This window comes from Mixophyes fleayi, chromosome 5 (genome assembly GCF_038048845.1).
Source record: "Mixophyes fleayi isolate aMixFle1 chromosome 5, aMixFle1.hap1, whole genome shotgun sequence".
NCBI lineage: Eukaryota > Metazoa > Chordata > Amphibia > Anura > Limnodynastidae > Mixophyes > Mixophyes fleayi.
In genome coordinates, this window is record NC_134406.1 from 52,560,045 (window position 1) to 52,575,742 (window position 15,698).

Here is a 15,698-nt window from a genome sequence, read left to right on the forward strand (position 1 = left end):
AGGTAAAAAGCACAGGGAGGAGGTGAACATGACTTGGCCCTTTTTAGTTCTATATTGTACACAAACGGCACCAAGCAATTATTATTCCAAAACGCTTGATATATATATATATATATATATTATTTTTTTTCCTTTGTTTCCGATACCTTATAGATATTAATGTACAAAGGCTGATAGAATTAGTCACCCAAAGGCAAACACATGAAAACACAAGCTTGCAAATCTTTGGCCTACAGTAGGGCTGTCCAAGTGTTCACATGAAGAGGGATGCATATATGTTATTATAAATAAGTGCCCGAGAGAGGAATAGTAATAAAAATACCTATGTAACGCAGATTAAACAGAGGTTGTCAGGATTGATGGGGCCACAGCATCACCTTGGAGAGCCACATCTGAGCCCAAGGGCCTCCACTTGGACAGCCCTGGTCTAGAGATAAAATAAACTTTCATAACAGAATGTGCACAGTGTTTGTTTCTGTACTCAGTTTTAACATTACCAGGGTAACTTATACAGAGAAATATTATGTGCATACATTTAACCCTTTCACTGCCATTGCAATGCAAATACAACAACATACCAATCTTACACATACCTCCAACACTTGTAATGGTGACTGGAACTCCCTGAACCTGGACCCCTGCTGCACCAAGGTTTGCAACACTTACAGTCTGCAGGTTAGGCACAGACGTAAAGTGAGCAGCATTGAGAGTAATCGGAGTGCCAGCGACTGTAACTGGTGCAAGCTGAGCAATCGTCGTACCACCGCTTGTAGACACTGGCGTTAGGGTTAATTGCTGTGGTAAGCCAGTGTTCTGGACCTGTAAATTCTGAAGGCTTTGAATATTTTGAACCTGCACAGTTTGCCAAGTGATTTGACCAGATGGGGTTAATGTTGGAGCCCTTATGAGAACTTGGGTTGGGCTTAATGCTTGAAGCTGAACATTTTGCAGCTGTTGCTGCTGCAGAGTTTGTATGGTCTGTCCTGACTGAAGTTGAAAAGACTGCTGTGGTATGGCTTGTATAATCTGTTGCTGTGGCTGTTGGATCTGGATTTGCTGTAAAACTGGCTGGCCCACAATTTGCACCTGCTGCAAAGTATTTGATTGATCAGAAACATTCTGAAGTCCATTTGTCTGAAGCTGACCGCTGCTCTGGGTTTCAGAATCTGTAACAGAGGATTCTTCTGTGATACGCTCAGTACTAGATGCTGTGCTTGTGAATTGGCCCGTTTCAGCTGTGCTGACAAGTGTATCACTGCTGGTCAGAGTAGTAGACACAGTGGTTGTACAAGTTGAAGAAGAGGAGGAGGAGGGAGATTCAGGCATATTACTGACAGAGGAAGTTGTGATGGGAGTGGACACCAGCTGATTTCCATTGCTAACCCCGCCATCTGAAGACTGAACAATCTGTGCTGAGCTTCCTCCAGCAGCCACACTATTTATCACAGGCAGAGCTAGAGTCACTCCTCCTATATTTATAGGTAAGGTTGTCACAACTTGAGAAGCACCAGGGATGGTCTGCAGCTGTAACGGTATAGAAACTCCAGGCCGAATTTGCACAGTTTGATTTGCTAAGTTCTGTGCAATAATATTTCCAGATGTTGTTCTGTTGCCAGCAGTGATAATGGCTTGATTATTACCAGCAGGAATAAATTGTATTTGACCTTGCAAATCTTGCAATGTAGTGGCGTTTCCAGGGCTGATCTGGATGTGCTGGCCGTCTAGAGTTTGAATTTGAGGGATTACCTGGTACTGTACATTTCCTCCAGGGGTCTGCACCTGGATTATCTGGAATTGCCCTGGTGCAGCAGCTGAAATGTTGGCTTTGGTTTTTGTGGGTGATGCATTATCATTACTATTAGATGAAGCCGCTGTACTAGCAGCTATTGAAATTCCTTGTTGAGATATGCCGCTTTCTTTTGAGACAGGAGGTGCGGCAGCAACAATCTGCCAGGCACTACCAGCCAGTTGAGTGGTCACCAATTCCAGTTGTTGTGGATGGTTTTGAAGTTGAACCAAGCCTTGGCTGGGATCTATGATTATCTGCTGCTGTCCAGTCCCTTGGTTTTCCCCAGTTGTTCCTATTTTACTGCAGGTGGCAGCTAGCAAAGCCAAGGGAGAGGGCTGTGAGTCCTAGTAAAAAAAAAAGAAAGTGGGTGGGTTTAGAGAGGATGGGTGTGTTCCCATCTGACAGCACCAACATCAGATCTTTGACAGGAAGTGGTTGCATTCTCAGAAATGTCTAATGTCTCTAACTATTTCTGCAAATCTGAATGTGTATAATACAGGAAGAAAGCAATTTGTATAAGATATATTCCTCTGCATAAAAAAGGCCAAAAAAATTAATTTACAATTAAACTCATTAACTGTCATAAATAGTGCATCCATCAATATTGAATCATGGAAATAAATTACCTGCGAACCTGATGCTTTGCCCTTTTTTTTGCTTTCAGATTCATTGCTTTTTCCACCTTCACTGGCCATATCTTCCTCTGTCTGATCTGCAAAATAATTAAACAACTAACATATGTCACATGTCAATAAAGAAAGTTACATTTACTAAAAACAAATAAAAAAAAGTCAAAATGTCAAAACACTGTTTGCATTCACAAGTTGTTGAATAATACAAGAATACAATATCTCTGTATTTCATCCATGGCCATATGATTATGTGTGAACATCATATATGACAAGACCCCACCTCCAATATTGGTGGCAACATTTGTAACCTGTATTTTGACACATGCTCTAGTAAAGCCGACCCAATGGATGGTGGCACACCCCACAGGAGGCTGTCACCGTGGTGGGGGTCTGGGAATAAGATAAAAGGGGGGGATTATGGAGGGAGAAAGGAGTCATGGTCCTGACAGTGGATGAGAAGGGGTGGTGGGGGGTGTTACGTACCGCTCATGGTGAATTAATGATGGTACTTATTCGTAGCACTGATAATCAGTAGGAAGGGAAGAGGCTAGGGGATGGGACAGGGGTGGATAAAAAGGCCGGTCGCTATGGCTGAGGGAGGCTGGAGGAGGAGGGATGGGGGGCCTGGCCCTTTCCCTGTACGAATGGCGGCGGTGGCTGGCTAGAGAAGGGGGTTGTGTCGTAGAAGTTCCGTCTCTCCCCGCAGCCGAGGCCCCCTGATCCCCCGCCCTGATTGACAGCCCCGGAGAGGGGTGGCCCGGGGCCGGGCAGAGAGCCGGGGCGGACACCCCCAATCCCACCTCCCCCTCCATCTCGCTACGGGATACATCGGCTCCATCCAGCCCCTCAACATCTCTCCTCTTGTGAGGCCTCCTCCCCGGGACCCTCCTCTTTCCCTCCTCGCCATTGCTTACCAGACGTCCTCCCCGCTTCTTGTGACAGCGATCGCAGCGGAGCCTCGATGCTTCCCGGTCACTTCAGCCCCGTCCCCTGCCCGTCTTTCTGCACAGTAAAGCGGGGATTTAGCGTTTATTCCAACCAGCTCCAGAGAAATAATATTTATTTTATTATTATTTTTTTCCCCAGCTGCTGCCTCTGTCCCCTCCCCTTATCCTCCTCCTTCTCCTCCCCCAGACAGAGAGAGCTGGGCGGTAGTGGCGCAGGCAGGACCCTCCCTCTCTCCCCACTGCTGGGCCATGGAGGGGAGGGAGCTGAGGCAATGGGAGAGACTTAACCATCTCCTTCCCATCACCCGCTCATGTCACCCAGAGAGCTTGTCCTCCATCATTTCTCTGCATTTATACTGGTAATGAGGCAGATGTCTCCACAATTGTGTCATGGATTGCAGTATACCCTGCTCACTTTATACATTACAGTAGCCTTGGGCCACCTGTGGCTCTGCCTCAGCTGATAGCTACATGTCTCAGCCTTTCTTGTCAGCAAAATGCAGGTAGCTCATGCTGAGAATTGTAACTCAACAGCACCAGGAGGGCCACAGGGTGCCCAGGTCTGGATCACAAGGACAGTTGTCAGGATAAAAACACAGGGAATATTTGTATTTTTCACAACAGCATGTGTAAACCACACACCATCAGCCCTATTATGGAATATGTATGTTAGACTTGTGAATATACTGTCACTATTAGTTGGTAACCCCATTGGTTAAACTGGAGTTCAGGCATCAAGTGACCAAAAATGAATCATTCTGAATGATGACCTCTCTGCTATGCTTACACGGGATTGGTTGGAAAGGTGTCGCCGCACTGCATGCCGGGAGTTGTAGTTCGAGGATTTGACGCAGGTTTGTCCCTCCATGCTTGCAGACAGTGTTAGGATTTGGCAGGCGGGACTGAGGTGTAGATTGTCCTCTCTGGGAGGGATGGTCGAGGCGTGCCTGCTGTCAGCAGTGGGAGTAGGGCTGCTCCAGGGGGTGGTAGAAGAGGGAGTTGTTCTCTTTTCTGTCCTCCCTTTCCTCGTGTAACCTCGGACACTAATAAACATCCCGATCTGTCAGTCATGTAGAGGCACCAGGACACCTGTAATGATGCATATTAAGTGGTTCTCATTGCATTTTGTATTTCCCAACTCTTAAATAATTTAACTGCAGCAAAAAGATTCAACATAAAACCTCAAACCACATTTAGTTTTGGTTTTATAAGTGGATACAGACAACAAGAGTTGTTACAGTATGGTGAACAATACGAGAATGACAGGTGTATGTCAGTTATCTGTTCTATAACTGTGAAATTCACTCTACAATCAGCTAGAGAGACCAATTTCCTACAGAATTTTTATTTAAGTGCACTTAGCAATTTCTTTCTATTTATTTGGTGTGTGGCTTTATAAAAGCAAGATACACTGATTGTCCTGATCTGTCGAGACATGGTCTCCACAAGACCTCTGAAGGTGTCCTGTAGTTTCTGGCACTAAGAGGTTAGCGGCAGATCCTTTACATCCTATAAGTTGAGATGGGGGTCTCCATGGCTCTGACTAGTTTTTCCAGCACATCATACAGATTCTGGATCGGATTGAAATCTGGGGAATTTGGAGGCCAAGTCAACACCTTGAACTCTTTGTTATGTTACTCAAACCATTTTTGAACAATTTTTGCAGTGTGGCAGGGCGAATTATACGGCTAAAAGAGGCCACTGCCATCAGGGAATACCACATACATCTAAAAAACATTTCCAGAATTCGCACATATCTCACATAAGACACTACAAAAACTTTAATTCATGCACTTATCATCTCCCGTATTGACTATTGCAATTCCTTCCTTATTGGTCTTCCCCAAAACAGACTCAAACCCCTACAATCTGTTTTGCACTCTGCGGCAAGATTGATTTTCCTTGCAAATCGTTATTCCTGTGTTGAATCACTCTGTATGTCTCTACACTGGTTGCCTGTTTTCTACCGAATACAATATAAAATACTTTTACTAACCTACAGGGCCATCAACAAAGCTGCACCAACATACATCTCCTCTCTTGTCTCAAAATATCTCCCATCTCGGCAACTCCGTTCTACACAAGATCTGCGTCTCTCATCCACACTCATTACATCCTCCCATTCCTGGTTACAGGACTTTTTTCGGGCTGCACCCAGTGTATGGAATTCTCTCCCTCGCACAATAAAATTCCTCTGGTCTACAAGCTTTCAAGCGTTCTCTGAAAACCCACCTCTTCAGACAAGCTTATAATATTCCTCAACCACCCTCTTAACCTCACTACATTACAGTATTACCACCCGTTATACAACTACCCCTTGACCAACATTGTTGTGTGACAGGATTCATTTAGCTTATGAGTCACTTTTACCTTTGCAGTCTGGCTGGGCCAAAATGCAAAATGTAGACTTAACCTCATGTGTCAAACTCCCATTGTCCAATAGATTGTAAGCTTGTGAGCAGGACCTTCTCACCTCTTTCACCTCTTTGTCTGTTTTACCCAGTTTTTTTATTAGTTTACTATGTTTGTCCCCAATTGTAAAGCGCTACGGAATATGTTTGCGCTATATAAATAAATGATGATGATGAAGGCTTGTACTTGTTCTGCAACACTGTTTAGGTAGGTGATATATGTCCAAGTAACATCCACATGAATGCCAGAACCTAGGGTTTCTCAGCAGGACATTGCCCAAACCATCACACGGCCTCCGTCGACTTGCTTTCTTACTATAGTGTATCCTGGTGACATCTCTTCCAAGGTAAATGATGCACATGCACCTGGCATCCACATTATGTAAAAGAAAATGTGATTCATCAGACCAGGCCACCTTCTAACATTGTTCCATGGTCCAGTTCTGGTGCTCACATGCCCATTGTAGGTGCTTTTGGCGGTGGACAGGGGTCAGCATGGGCACTCTGACCCTATACGCAGCAAGCTGCGATGCACTGTTTGTTTTGACATCTTTCTACCATAGCATTAACTTTTTCAGCAATTTGTGCTACAGTAGTTCTTCTGTGGGATTGGAGCAGACAGGCTTTTCTTCGCTCTCCACACGCACAAATGAGTCTTGGGCACTCATAACCCTGTCACCAGTTCACCGGTTATCCTTGCTTGAATCACTTTTGGTAGGTACTAACCACTGCATCCTCAGAAGACCCTTCAAGACCTGCCAATTTGGAGATGTTTTTGAGCCAGGCAGTCTAGCCATCACAATTTGGCCTTTATCAAAGTCGCTAAGATCCTTACGCTTGCCCATTTTTTTTCTACTTCCAACACATCAACTTCAAAAATTGACTGTTCACTTGCTGCCTAATATATCCCACAACTTGACAGGTGCCATTGTAATGAGAAAATCAATGTTATTCACTTCACTCATCAGTGGTTTTAATGTTGTGGCTGAGCAGTGTATTAATAAATGTTAAATGTTTTACTAACTAATCCTATAAATAAATACTGTATCATTTTATTTTGTAGCATGCTGGTTAGTGATTTTTCTTAATGTTTACTGAAAAGAAATCTTGGTTTACTGCGTAATTTTTCTGAGCTATCTAAATAAAAACTTGTCCAGGGGCAATATTGTACTCTGAGTGAATTGGCACATTTGTAACACTGTATTTGATTGATTGTTAATTCATGTAGAGTTGTTTACTTGTTTCATTTTCATTTACCTACACAGCTCAAATCTTTGCTAAGATTATAGGAGGTAAAGGTATTATTGAAATCTGGAAAGCAAAGGTAGGTCACTGGGTCGTGGGGAATCTAGTGAGGCAGTAAAGTGTTATATCTGCAGAGGCTGGCTGAGCCAGTCCCATATTTGGCTACACTGGGCTCGGTCACTGGTCTACATGCATTTATTTTCCTTTAAAATGTTCATAGTCAAGTCTCGCCCCTGGGCTAAACTTTGCCAGCCCTTCCCTATATATCTGTACTGTGTTGCTCTTAAATGGAATACCCTGAATAGCCAATGTAGCAGATGAAAAATATCTTGCAGATCGATGTATACAATAATTCAAATTAAGCTCTGCTATGGCTAGATTCAAGGTGGAAATTGCTTTTATGAACTTAATATTTGTATGCCTAAAAGTATTTTATGTTGATTGATAAAGTCTTGTCACACTAGATGCTTTAATTGTTGATGCTCCAATATTACGTTATGCCTAATTTAGGGGTGCATGTAAATGCACAGAATATAGATGCACCTAATTGCAAAATTGAAGCATTGGGCCATGGCACACTGCATTGCCGGACCCCATAGCCAAATTTGGATGGGGCCCAGCAATATAATTCATCCTCCCACAGCCCCCACTCTGCTTTTTTGAGCATGTTAGGGTCATATGCAGTGAAGCCCTATCTTGGTTTCACTGCGCTTGCGATGGAACGATAGTAGGTGCATGCAATGGTGGATCTACCAGTGTTGCATGGGGCCTCACTTATCTCCAGCTTGTGTAGCCACTGAAACCCTTATAACGGTGAAAGTTACGCCACTGAATTGCAAATGCACACGACTTGCATCTGTATATAGAAATGTAAATATCTAGCTGCTGTGCTTAAAGAGGCGGATCTGGGGGATTGATCTGCAAATGCAGTAAAGGCGCTCAGATGCAAGTTAAGCATGTTCTATTAGAGGTAAGGGTTATTTGTAGTTACGCAGATCTTAAAATACATTAGCTATTAGACATACATTTTGTATCTACATAAACCTGGTGCAAGTTTAGAGTTGATGATTGTCGCCACAAGCCTTTTTTGAGCATGAGTGACGTGTTAGTGTGTCTCAAAATGCAAACCAAAATATCTGCCTGTCTGTTTAAAAAAAAAAAAAAAGTTAAACAATTGCGCACACTGTGACCTATAATCTTACTTAATATAACTAGATTATCTTTGGCATGAAACATGACAGTTTAAAAATAATATGTATACAAACCTTTTGTGCTTCTACTCACTTTGGCCACTCCATAATGGACTTTCAGATCTTCCAGCATTTTGATTGTAGCTCCTTGATCTGCACTGGCAAAGGACTTGACAACTAAGACTCCTGAGTACATGTCTACTGCGGTACAACAGTATTGCACTCCCCCTCTTCGATTTTCCACACTTGTCCAGCTCTTTCTTCTCTATATATGGAGGTAACACCTGCAATTAATTTCTTTCTTTAATTTGTTAAGCTGCTGGTCTGATCACCAACCCACAGAACTAGATGTCTTCACCTATAGCAGCCGCCTTTCCCTTAGAGCTTGATGTGCTCACCGGTAAAAAGAGGAATGAGCCAATCCGCTCCAAGGTCCGGACAAACCTCAATTAAATATGTTTAATTATAATACATAATCTGAGGGGGTGCTCTCATAACTAGAATTATCTAGGAAATAACAAGTACAGGTGATAATAGATATCAACTGAACAAAGTAGTGTGTGAGGCACTCCTGTCCAAAAAGAATATATCAATGTAAAATCAACTTTATTGATGAGTACTTAAAATTGCGACATAGACAAATAGCTAAATCCCACCTGGATCGGTGAATTTAAAATATACAAGTGAACAGAATTGAAATGAAGTGTAGAGAGAATTAAAAAATGACCCAAAAAGGGGAGCCGATCAATGTTATCAAATGAAAGACTTGTATTATGCTGTAGTTGTTAGTAGTAATTTAGGTCTGGTCCTCTAATTATGTGGTTTTAGTGTAACAGTTCATAGGACCATTAAGACCTAATATAAAGTGTCTCTCCAGAAAGAGCCTTTAAGCATAGGCAATTTTCTCTATGGCTAACATGGGATAATATAAATCTCGCACAGATTGAGATATGGGCGTGTATTTATGTATAAAACGCTTCCATATATTGTTTATATATCTCTCATCATGTGTAGAGAAAAGGGGAATACCAGATATATTATAAAGAATGATATTGGTAGCAAGCAGTTCCATGTTTAATTAGTGCACCATCAGAGGGGCATTGCATATAATGGAATACCTATGAGTATAGATGGTTACTTCACATATATTCCCAGTCTAGATGTAAATAACCGGACAATTTGATCTATGTCCTATATTAGTACACATGCCACAGTATAATACACCTTTATTGTAAAGGTAAAATCGATCTAATCTATTATACCATTGTTGCTAGATTGCATTATGGGGTCATTATCTGCCAGAGTACTATCGATATATTTGCTTTCAAATGTATCCCTTCATGCATTAATATTGCAAAGTGTGTGACCAATATTGGAAAATTACAAATGGTTCTTACTAGATTGCATTGCAGGGTGATTCTTAACCTGAGTGCTATCGATATATTCTCAGATATGTCCCTTCGTATAATAGTATTGCCAAATGTATGGCTATGTTATAATTCCCAATAAACTCTCTGATATTAGGAGAGATTGCTTCCCTACAAACTAGCAACAGAAGTTTATAGTATAAAGGGTACAAAATACAGTGCACTTTCTGGGCATGTGTAAATGTACAGGGATATATGTGAGCTGCCTCACCGGTACTCAGATGCCCCCAGGACTTAGCTCCAGGTGTAGTGTGGGTTGGTAATGCAGGCCCACAGCGGCAGGCAAAGGGCTGGGTAGAAAACAGCGGATAGTGAAACGGTAGCCAAGGTCAAGGGTCACAGGCAAACAGGTTGGTCAATAAACACGCCAAAGGTCGGGGTCACAGACAAAGTAGCAGAGTCCAAGGTACAGGTCAAAGGGTCAGGGTCACGAGCAAACAGGCAAAGTCCAGGCAGGGGTCATACACAGAGAATCCAGCAGAGTATCCACAGGACAGGGTACAACAACAGGAGCAGGTCAGCAAGACTGGGTCAGAAGCGTTATAACTGGAAGGGAGGCTAAGCCCTCCCTGCCTTAAATACACAGAGCAACCAATCAGGGCTAAGCCCTGTAACATCACACATGCCAGGGCTAATTAAATAAGGCCACAGGCTGAAGAGATTTCAGCGCCTGCGCCCGGCTGTCCTATTTGCCGGGGCGCGCTGTGCAGGGAATCGGCATCCGGCCGGACCTGCTGGCGGAAGTGTGTCCCCGTCATCAAGGAGACGGCCGGGACGCTCAGCAGGGTAAGAGACGAGTTGCGGTGGTGCCCGTGGCCGCCGCGGCTCCTAACATAATTCAAGAGTTGACATGTTTCACACGTTTTCACAATTTCTCTTGTCGTTAACTGTGTCATTTCTTTGTTCCCAGGCATAATTGCCTTCTGCTCCTCTATGGACACATTGGGCATGAGCCCATTCTCTGAGGTTGTACAGCTCTGTCTATACTTGAGGTGATAGTTCTACTGTTCTCATTTGTACCAATACATCAGCACCTTCATTTTCAAGTCCAGTGGGGGCATTGACATGGCCTATTGACACTTGTCTCTGATTACATTGATTCCATATTTCAGTCCACACCTTTGTTCCTCCCCAGATCACATTGTCACAGTCTTTTCAGCTGTTTTGTTGCCACGTTGGAATTCAGGATGTCAGGTAATGCCTAGCTATCGGTAGATTATTTCAGGGCCCTCTGTTTCTTCCAGTATCATCAATACAGCCTCGAGCTCTGCATACTGTCTGGAACCTCCTTCTCCTGACTCATAGATAATCTCCTGTGTCTGTGGTTGGTAGGCTGCTGCTGTCCAGCTCAGCTATTTGTTGCCAATATGACTCAGCCATCTGTAAACAAAGCATATATCAGCTGTTCTTCTGGACGTATAGCATATGGTTCAGCCACTTGAAAAGCGTCTTCTTGGTCTGTAGTCCATATAAACTCTGACTTCTTTCTGGTATCATTGTATATAGGCCTTAAGATGAGGCCCAAATGAGGAACAAAGGATCTCCAATTGCCAAGTGTACCCAACCCTTTCTGTTCTTTTTTGGCACTGGTGGAAGTTTTCCTCTGTGATATTGTTTCTTGGACTCTTTGGTCCTGTCCAGATCATCCCCAGAAACTTCACAGACTGGCTAGACCTTACACTTTGTCTCTGTTGATTGCCCACCCTCGATTCTCCATGTGGTTGATCAGTGTCTGTAGATCCTCTGTGACTTGCTCTGCTGTATTTCCTGACAGCATGATATCATCAATATAGTGGTAAACACTGTGACTGAGCTCTGGACTGACCATTTCTAAATCTTTGGATGCCAGGCCATGACAGATTGCTGCATTGTGTTTATAGTCTTGGGGAACTACCTGTAAGGTGTATTATCTTCCCTCCCAGCTAAATGCAAGTTGATCTTGACACACTGGTGCTAAGAAAAAAGACATTAGCCAAATTGATCACAGTATGTCAGTCTCCTCATTTATCTTGTATGTTCTCCACAATAGTTATCATGTCAGGAACTGCTGCTGTCAGAGGGGGCGCTACCTAGTTTAACCCCCTATAATCGATGGTGAGGCGGTATGTTCCATCTGGTTTCTTCACGGGGTATAGTGTCTATAGCTATTTGCTTCTCTGAACACCCCGGTTTTCAACAATTTGTTAATGGTCTGTATAATTTCTTCATGGCCTCCATGTATGCGCTTTTACTTGAGGTTCACGTGTGCAGCTGGCAGTGGAATGTAAACTGGTTCCCATTTACATTCCCTATAACTACAGGTTTCACTGCAGACTATGTGAGGGCTTTTATAGAGCAATCAAACATATCATGTCCACTTGAGGAGTCTATGGATTACTCCCTCATGATGTTGCTAGGTAAGTGTGACCTATGGAAAAGTGAAACCTCAGCTCCTGTGTTTAACAGTGCTGTACACAATGTCATTGACTTTCCCTCTCCCCACTTAATTGTACAACTCGCATAAAGGCATCGGTCTTTGGTGCACAGATATCAAAATATCATATTTAATCACCTGCTTTGGTGGGTGAAGTGTCAAAGACCTGCCTTCCTGTCTCTGGAGGGACTTTCCAAACTATTGTCAATGTAGGAGGTGCATGCCTAGTGTCCCATCGCATCCTAGTATCCTTGCTCCTAACAGTAAATGTACCAAGACTGCATACATATGTTTTCTTTAAATTAATGTTGTAAAGCCATTAAACACACATTTGATTGTGTATTTTCAAATTCATTATGAGTCAATAGTTGAAAGTATAAAAATGCTTTATTGAATGAACGAAATGTACAATACATTCATATCAATATTAAATCCATGTAGTGTGAAGTTCAATTCTTCCTTTAAAATTATTCCTTATGACTAATAAGGAAGAGAAAAAAAAGAAATCTTTAGTATTTAAAAAATAAATAATATCCAATATCTGTAAAGTATGTCAAACACATTTCAAAACAAATTAACACTTTTATTAAAATTAACTATTAGAAAAATGCAATTTGTTGTTAAATGTCACTCATATAAGCTATAAATGGTAAACATTTACATCTTTATTGGTAATATAAGGCCTTATCCCATTGCTTCAAAATATGCCAGTTCTATTAGTGGATTCCTGTGATGGCACCTGTGTTATATCATGATGATGTATTTTCATCTGTTATTAGTAGAAATAATATTTTACATTCATTACAATTTTTTTGTAGTCACTGGTCATTATGTACATATAAAATATGTAGTCATGAAAATCTTACCTGTTATAGTGTAGAATTGTCCTTAAAATTTTAATACATTTTTTATTTAAAAACTAAACTACTAACAACTTATCACAAAAAGTACCATACAGGTACTTACCATAGCTGTATTCCCATTAAGGCTAATAAATCTTTATATGTCTCTTTACCGATCTTTTCCTTACAGCTGGCAATCACTGGTCCCAAAACTCCTTAATTTATTCATAATATGGAATAATAAATTAAAAATGTATTATAAAAATATAAAAAAAAATTATGTTTCTAAATACTTGCCAGCCATGGTATGTCTGAAATTGATCTAATTTTGCAAATTTCTGTGTATCCAGAAGTCCTTTCTATTCAGCACCCTCTTCATCTTCGCATACAATTTGTCCTTTAATTTTAATTTGAAAACAGGGACAGAGAAAATAACACACTTTTAGCAAACTGCACAGTTGAAAAAGAAATGGGGGCTGACATGGTGGCGCAGGGGATAGCAATGTTCAAGTGCAGACATTAGTCCAAATACACACTCACCTTGACTTCAAGGGATGGAAGCTAGACATCTGTACTTGCAGATTTAATTCACAGGAGGGAAAGGTTACTAGTGGAATACCCCAAGGATCTGTATGTGGACCAGTGCTTTTTAATATCTTTATTGGTGACATTGCAAATGGTATTGAAGGGAAAGTATGCATTTTTGCAGATGACACAAAGATATGCAGCAGTGTAAACATACCAAGATGGGTAAAACAAATGATTGATGATCTAGGTAGACTAAAGGAATGGTCAGGAGAGTGGCAACTACAGTTTAATGGAAAAAAAAATGCAAAATCATGCACTTGGGTCTCAAAATTCAAAAACCCAGAGGCTAAATATAGTATTAATGGCACTATAATGAAACTCCTGAGGAGGAAGGGGATCTAGGAGTCATTATTTCATGTGACTTAAAGGCACGTAAGCAATGTAACTAAGCAATGAGAAAGGCAGGTCAGATGGTTGGTTGCATAGGGAGAGGAATCAGTAGCAGAAGGAAAGTAGTAATAATGCCACTGTATAGGTCATTAGTACGTCCTCATCTAGAATACTGTGGTCAGTTCTGGAGGGCACATCTCCAGAAGGATATAAATACATTAGAGACTACAAAGAAGGGCAACTAAAATGGTGCATAGCATACAGCACAAAACTTACCCGGAAGATTAAATGATCTTAATATGTATAGTGTGGAGCAGAGAAGGGTAAGGGGCAGGGCCGGATTAACCCGAGGTCTAACTGGGCTATAGCCCAGGGGCCTCGGGCATCCAGGGGGCCCTTCAAACACCTCAGCAGCATTATTGATCGGTCGGGGGCGGGGGCGCCCCCGGCCCGATCGATGCTGCTGAGTACTGTCAGTGCAGTCCTCCGTCCCGGCGCGCTGTAGTCTGCTTACTGAGGAGATCTCGCGAGAGTTCATGAACTCTCGCGAGATCTCCTCAGTAAGGAGCTTACATCGCGCCGGGACGGAGGACTGCACTGACAGGTAAGTGCTTGGGGGGGTCCTCGCGGGGGGTGGGGGGCGGCGGACAGCTCACATTGGGGGCCTCGCGGGGAATGGAGGGCCCCTTAGCCCAGGGGCCTCCATTCCCTTAATCCGGCCCTGGTAAGGGGTGACATGATAGAACCTTTAAAATATATTAAGGGTTTTAACAAGGTACAGGAGGGAATCATTCATCAAAGGAAGAGAAACATTAGAACACGAGGACATGCACTAAAACTGGAGTGAAGTAGGTTCAGAGGAAAGTAGACACTAATGCAGTAGAGCAACTTAAACATGCTTGTAATAGACATCATGATATCCTTACAGAGAATAAAGGATCAAATAGGGTTTCAGGTTACCATACTTTAAAAAAATGGCCAGACTAAATGGGCCAAGCGGTTCTTACCTGCTGTCAAATTCAAAGTTTCTGTGTTTAGAACATCAGCCACATGGTTTCCAAGTCAAACTAGAACAACAAAAAAAAAAATTACATTGGGTTTTGGCCTGGTAGTGCAGGGGTTAGCAGTGTAAAAGTACACACACACACACACACACACACACACACACACACACACACACACACCTTGATTTCAAGGGATGGAAGCTATTCATTCATAATCAATTTAAAATTCCTAGTTGAGATATTTGTATAAAGATGCATTATCTGCATAAACTTAATTGATCCTGATGAGAGCATAGTTCATGTACTGCAAATATCCAAATTATAGGCTATGCCTCTCAAATAAGTCATTAGGTCCAAATTTTCTCTCTACCTCTGAAAGGTTGTTTATCTTGATTTTTGCTCTCTTCCTGGCGGTGTCCTCGGAATGTTTGCAGTTACTTTTCCCAGTTGGGCTCTTGTCGTAGTCTGCTCTTTAACTAAATAGGTTATCAACTTGTAGATACCTAATTTATTTTCGCCAAGGATACTGTTCCACTGCCGATACCAACCTTCCAATTTATTTTGTGTTCTTGGTATCCCCAAATGATTGTTGTCATATACAGATCAAATGCTTAGTGGAAACAATGGTGCTGTTCTTCTAGTTTGGCTACACATCTCCCAAGCACATAGTTTTATTCAAAAATGTAACTACTGCTACTGCATTTTCCAGCAAATGCACTTTTAATTCTTCAAAACTGCAGGAATTTCACTTGCAGGAAAAAATGCAAGATGTTGCATATGCTTCATTAGTAGTGAAAAATCAGTGTCCATGCTGTATTGTTGGGCTAATCCAGCAGTCTGGATGCTTCTGTAAAGGCTCTGTCCCAAATGAAACAAACAG

The 15,698-nt window shown here is 42.1% G+C and overlaps 1 protein-coding gene across 3 annotated transcripts in view; it reads right to left on the reverse strand.

Moving 5' to 3' along the window:
* The window catches only part of SP4 (Sp4 transcription factor), a 34,481-nt gene extending 31,007 nt beyond the window's left edge, over window positions 1–3,474 (reverse strand). The window contains exons 1-3 of one of the 3 annotated variants that reach the window (XM_075212197.1): window positions 3,336–3,474; window positions 2,416–2,501; window positions 594–2,133 (exon numbers count right to left, since the gene is read on the reverse strand). In XM_075212197.1, coding sequence (XP_075068298.1) covers window positions 594–2,133; window positions 2,416–2,484 — 1,609 coding nt within the window. In that variant the 5' untranslated portion in view covers window positions 2,485–2,501; window positions 3,336–3,474. The other 2 variants (XM_075212195.1, XM_075212198.1) reach the window with 2 other exon arrangements.
* Between the last annotated feature and the right edge of the window lie 12,224 nt (window positions 3,475–15,698).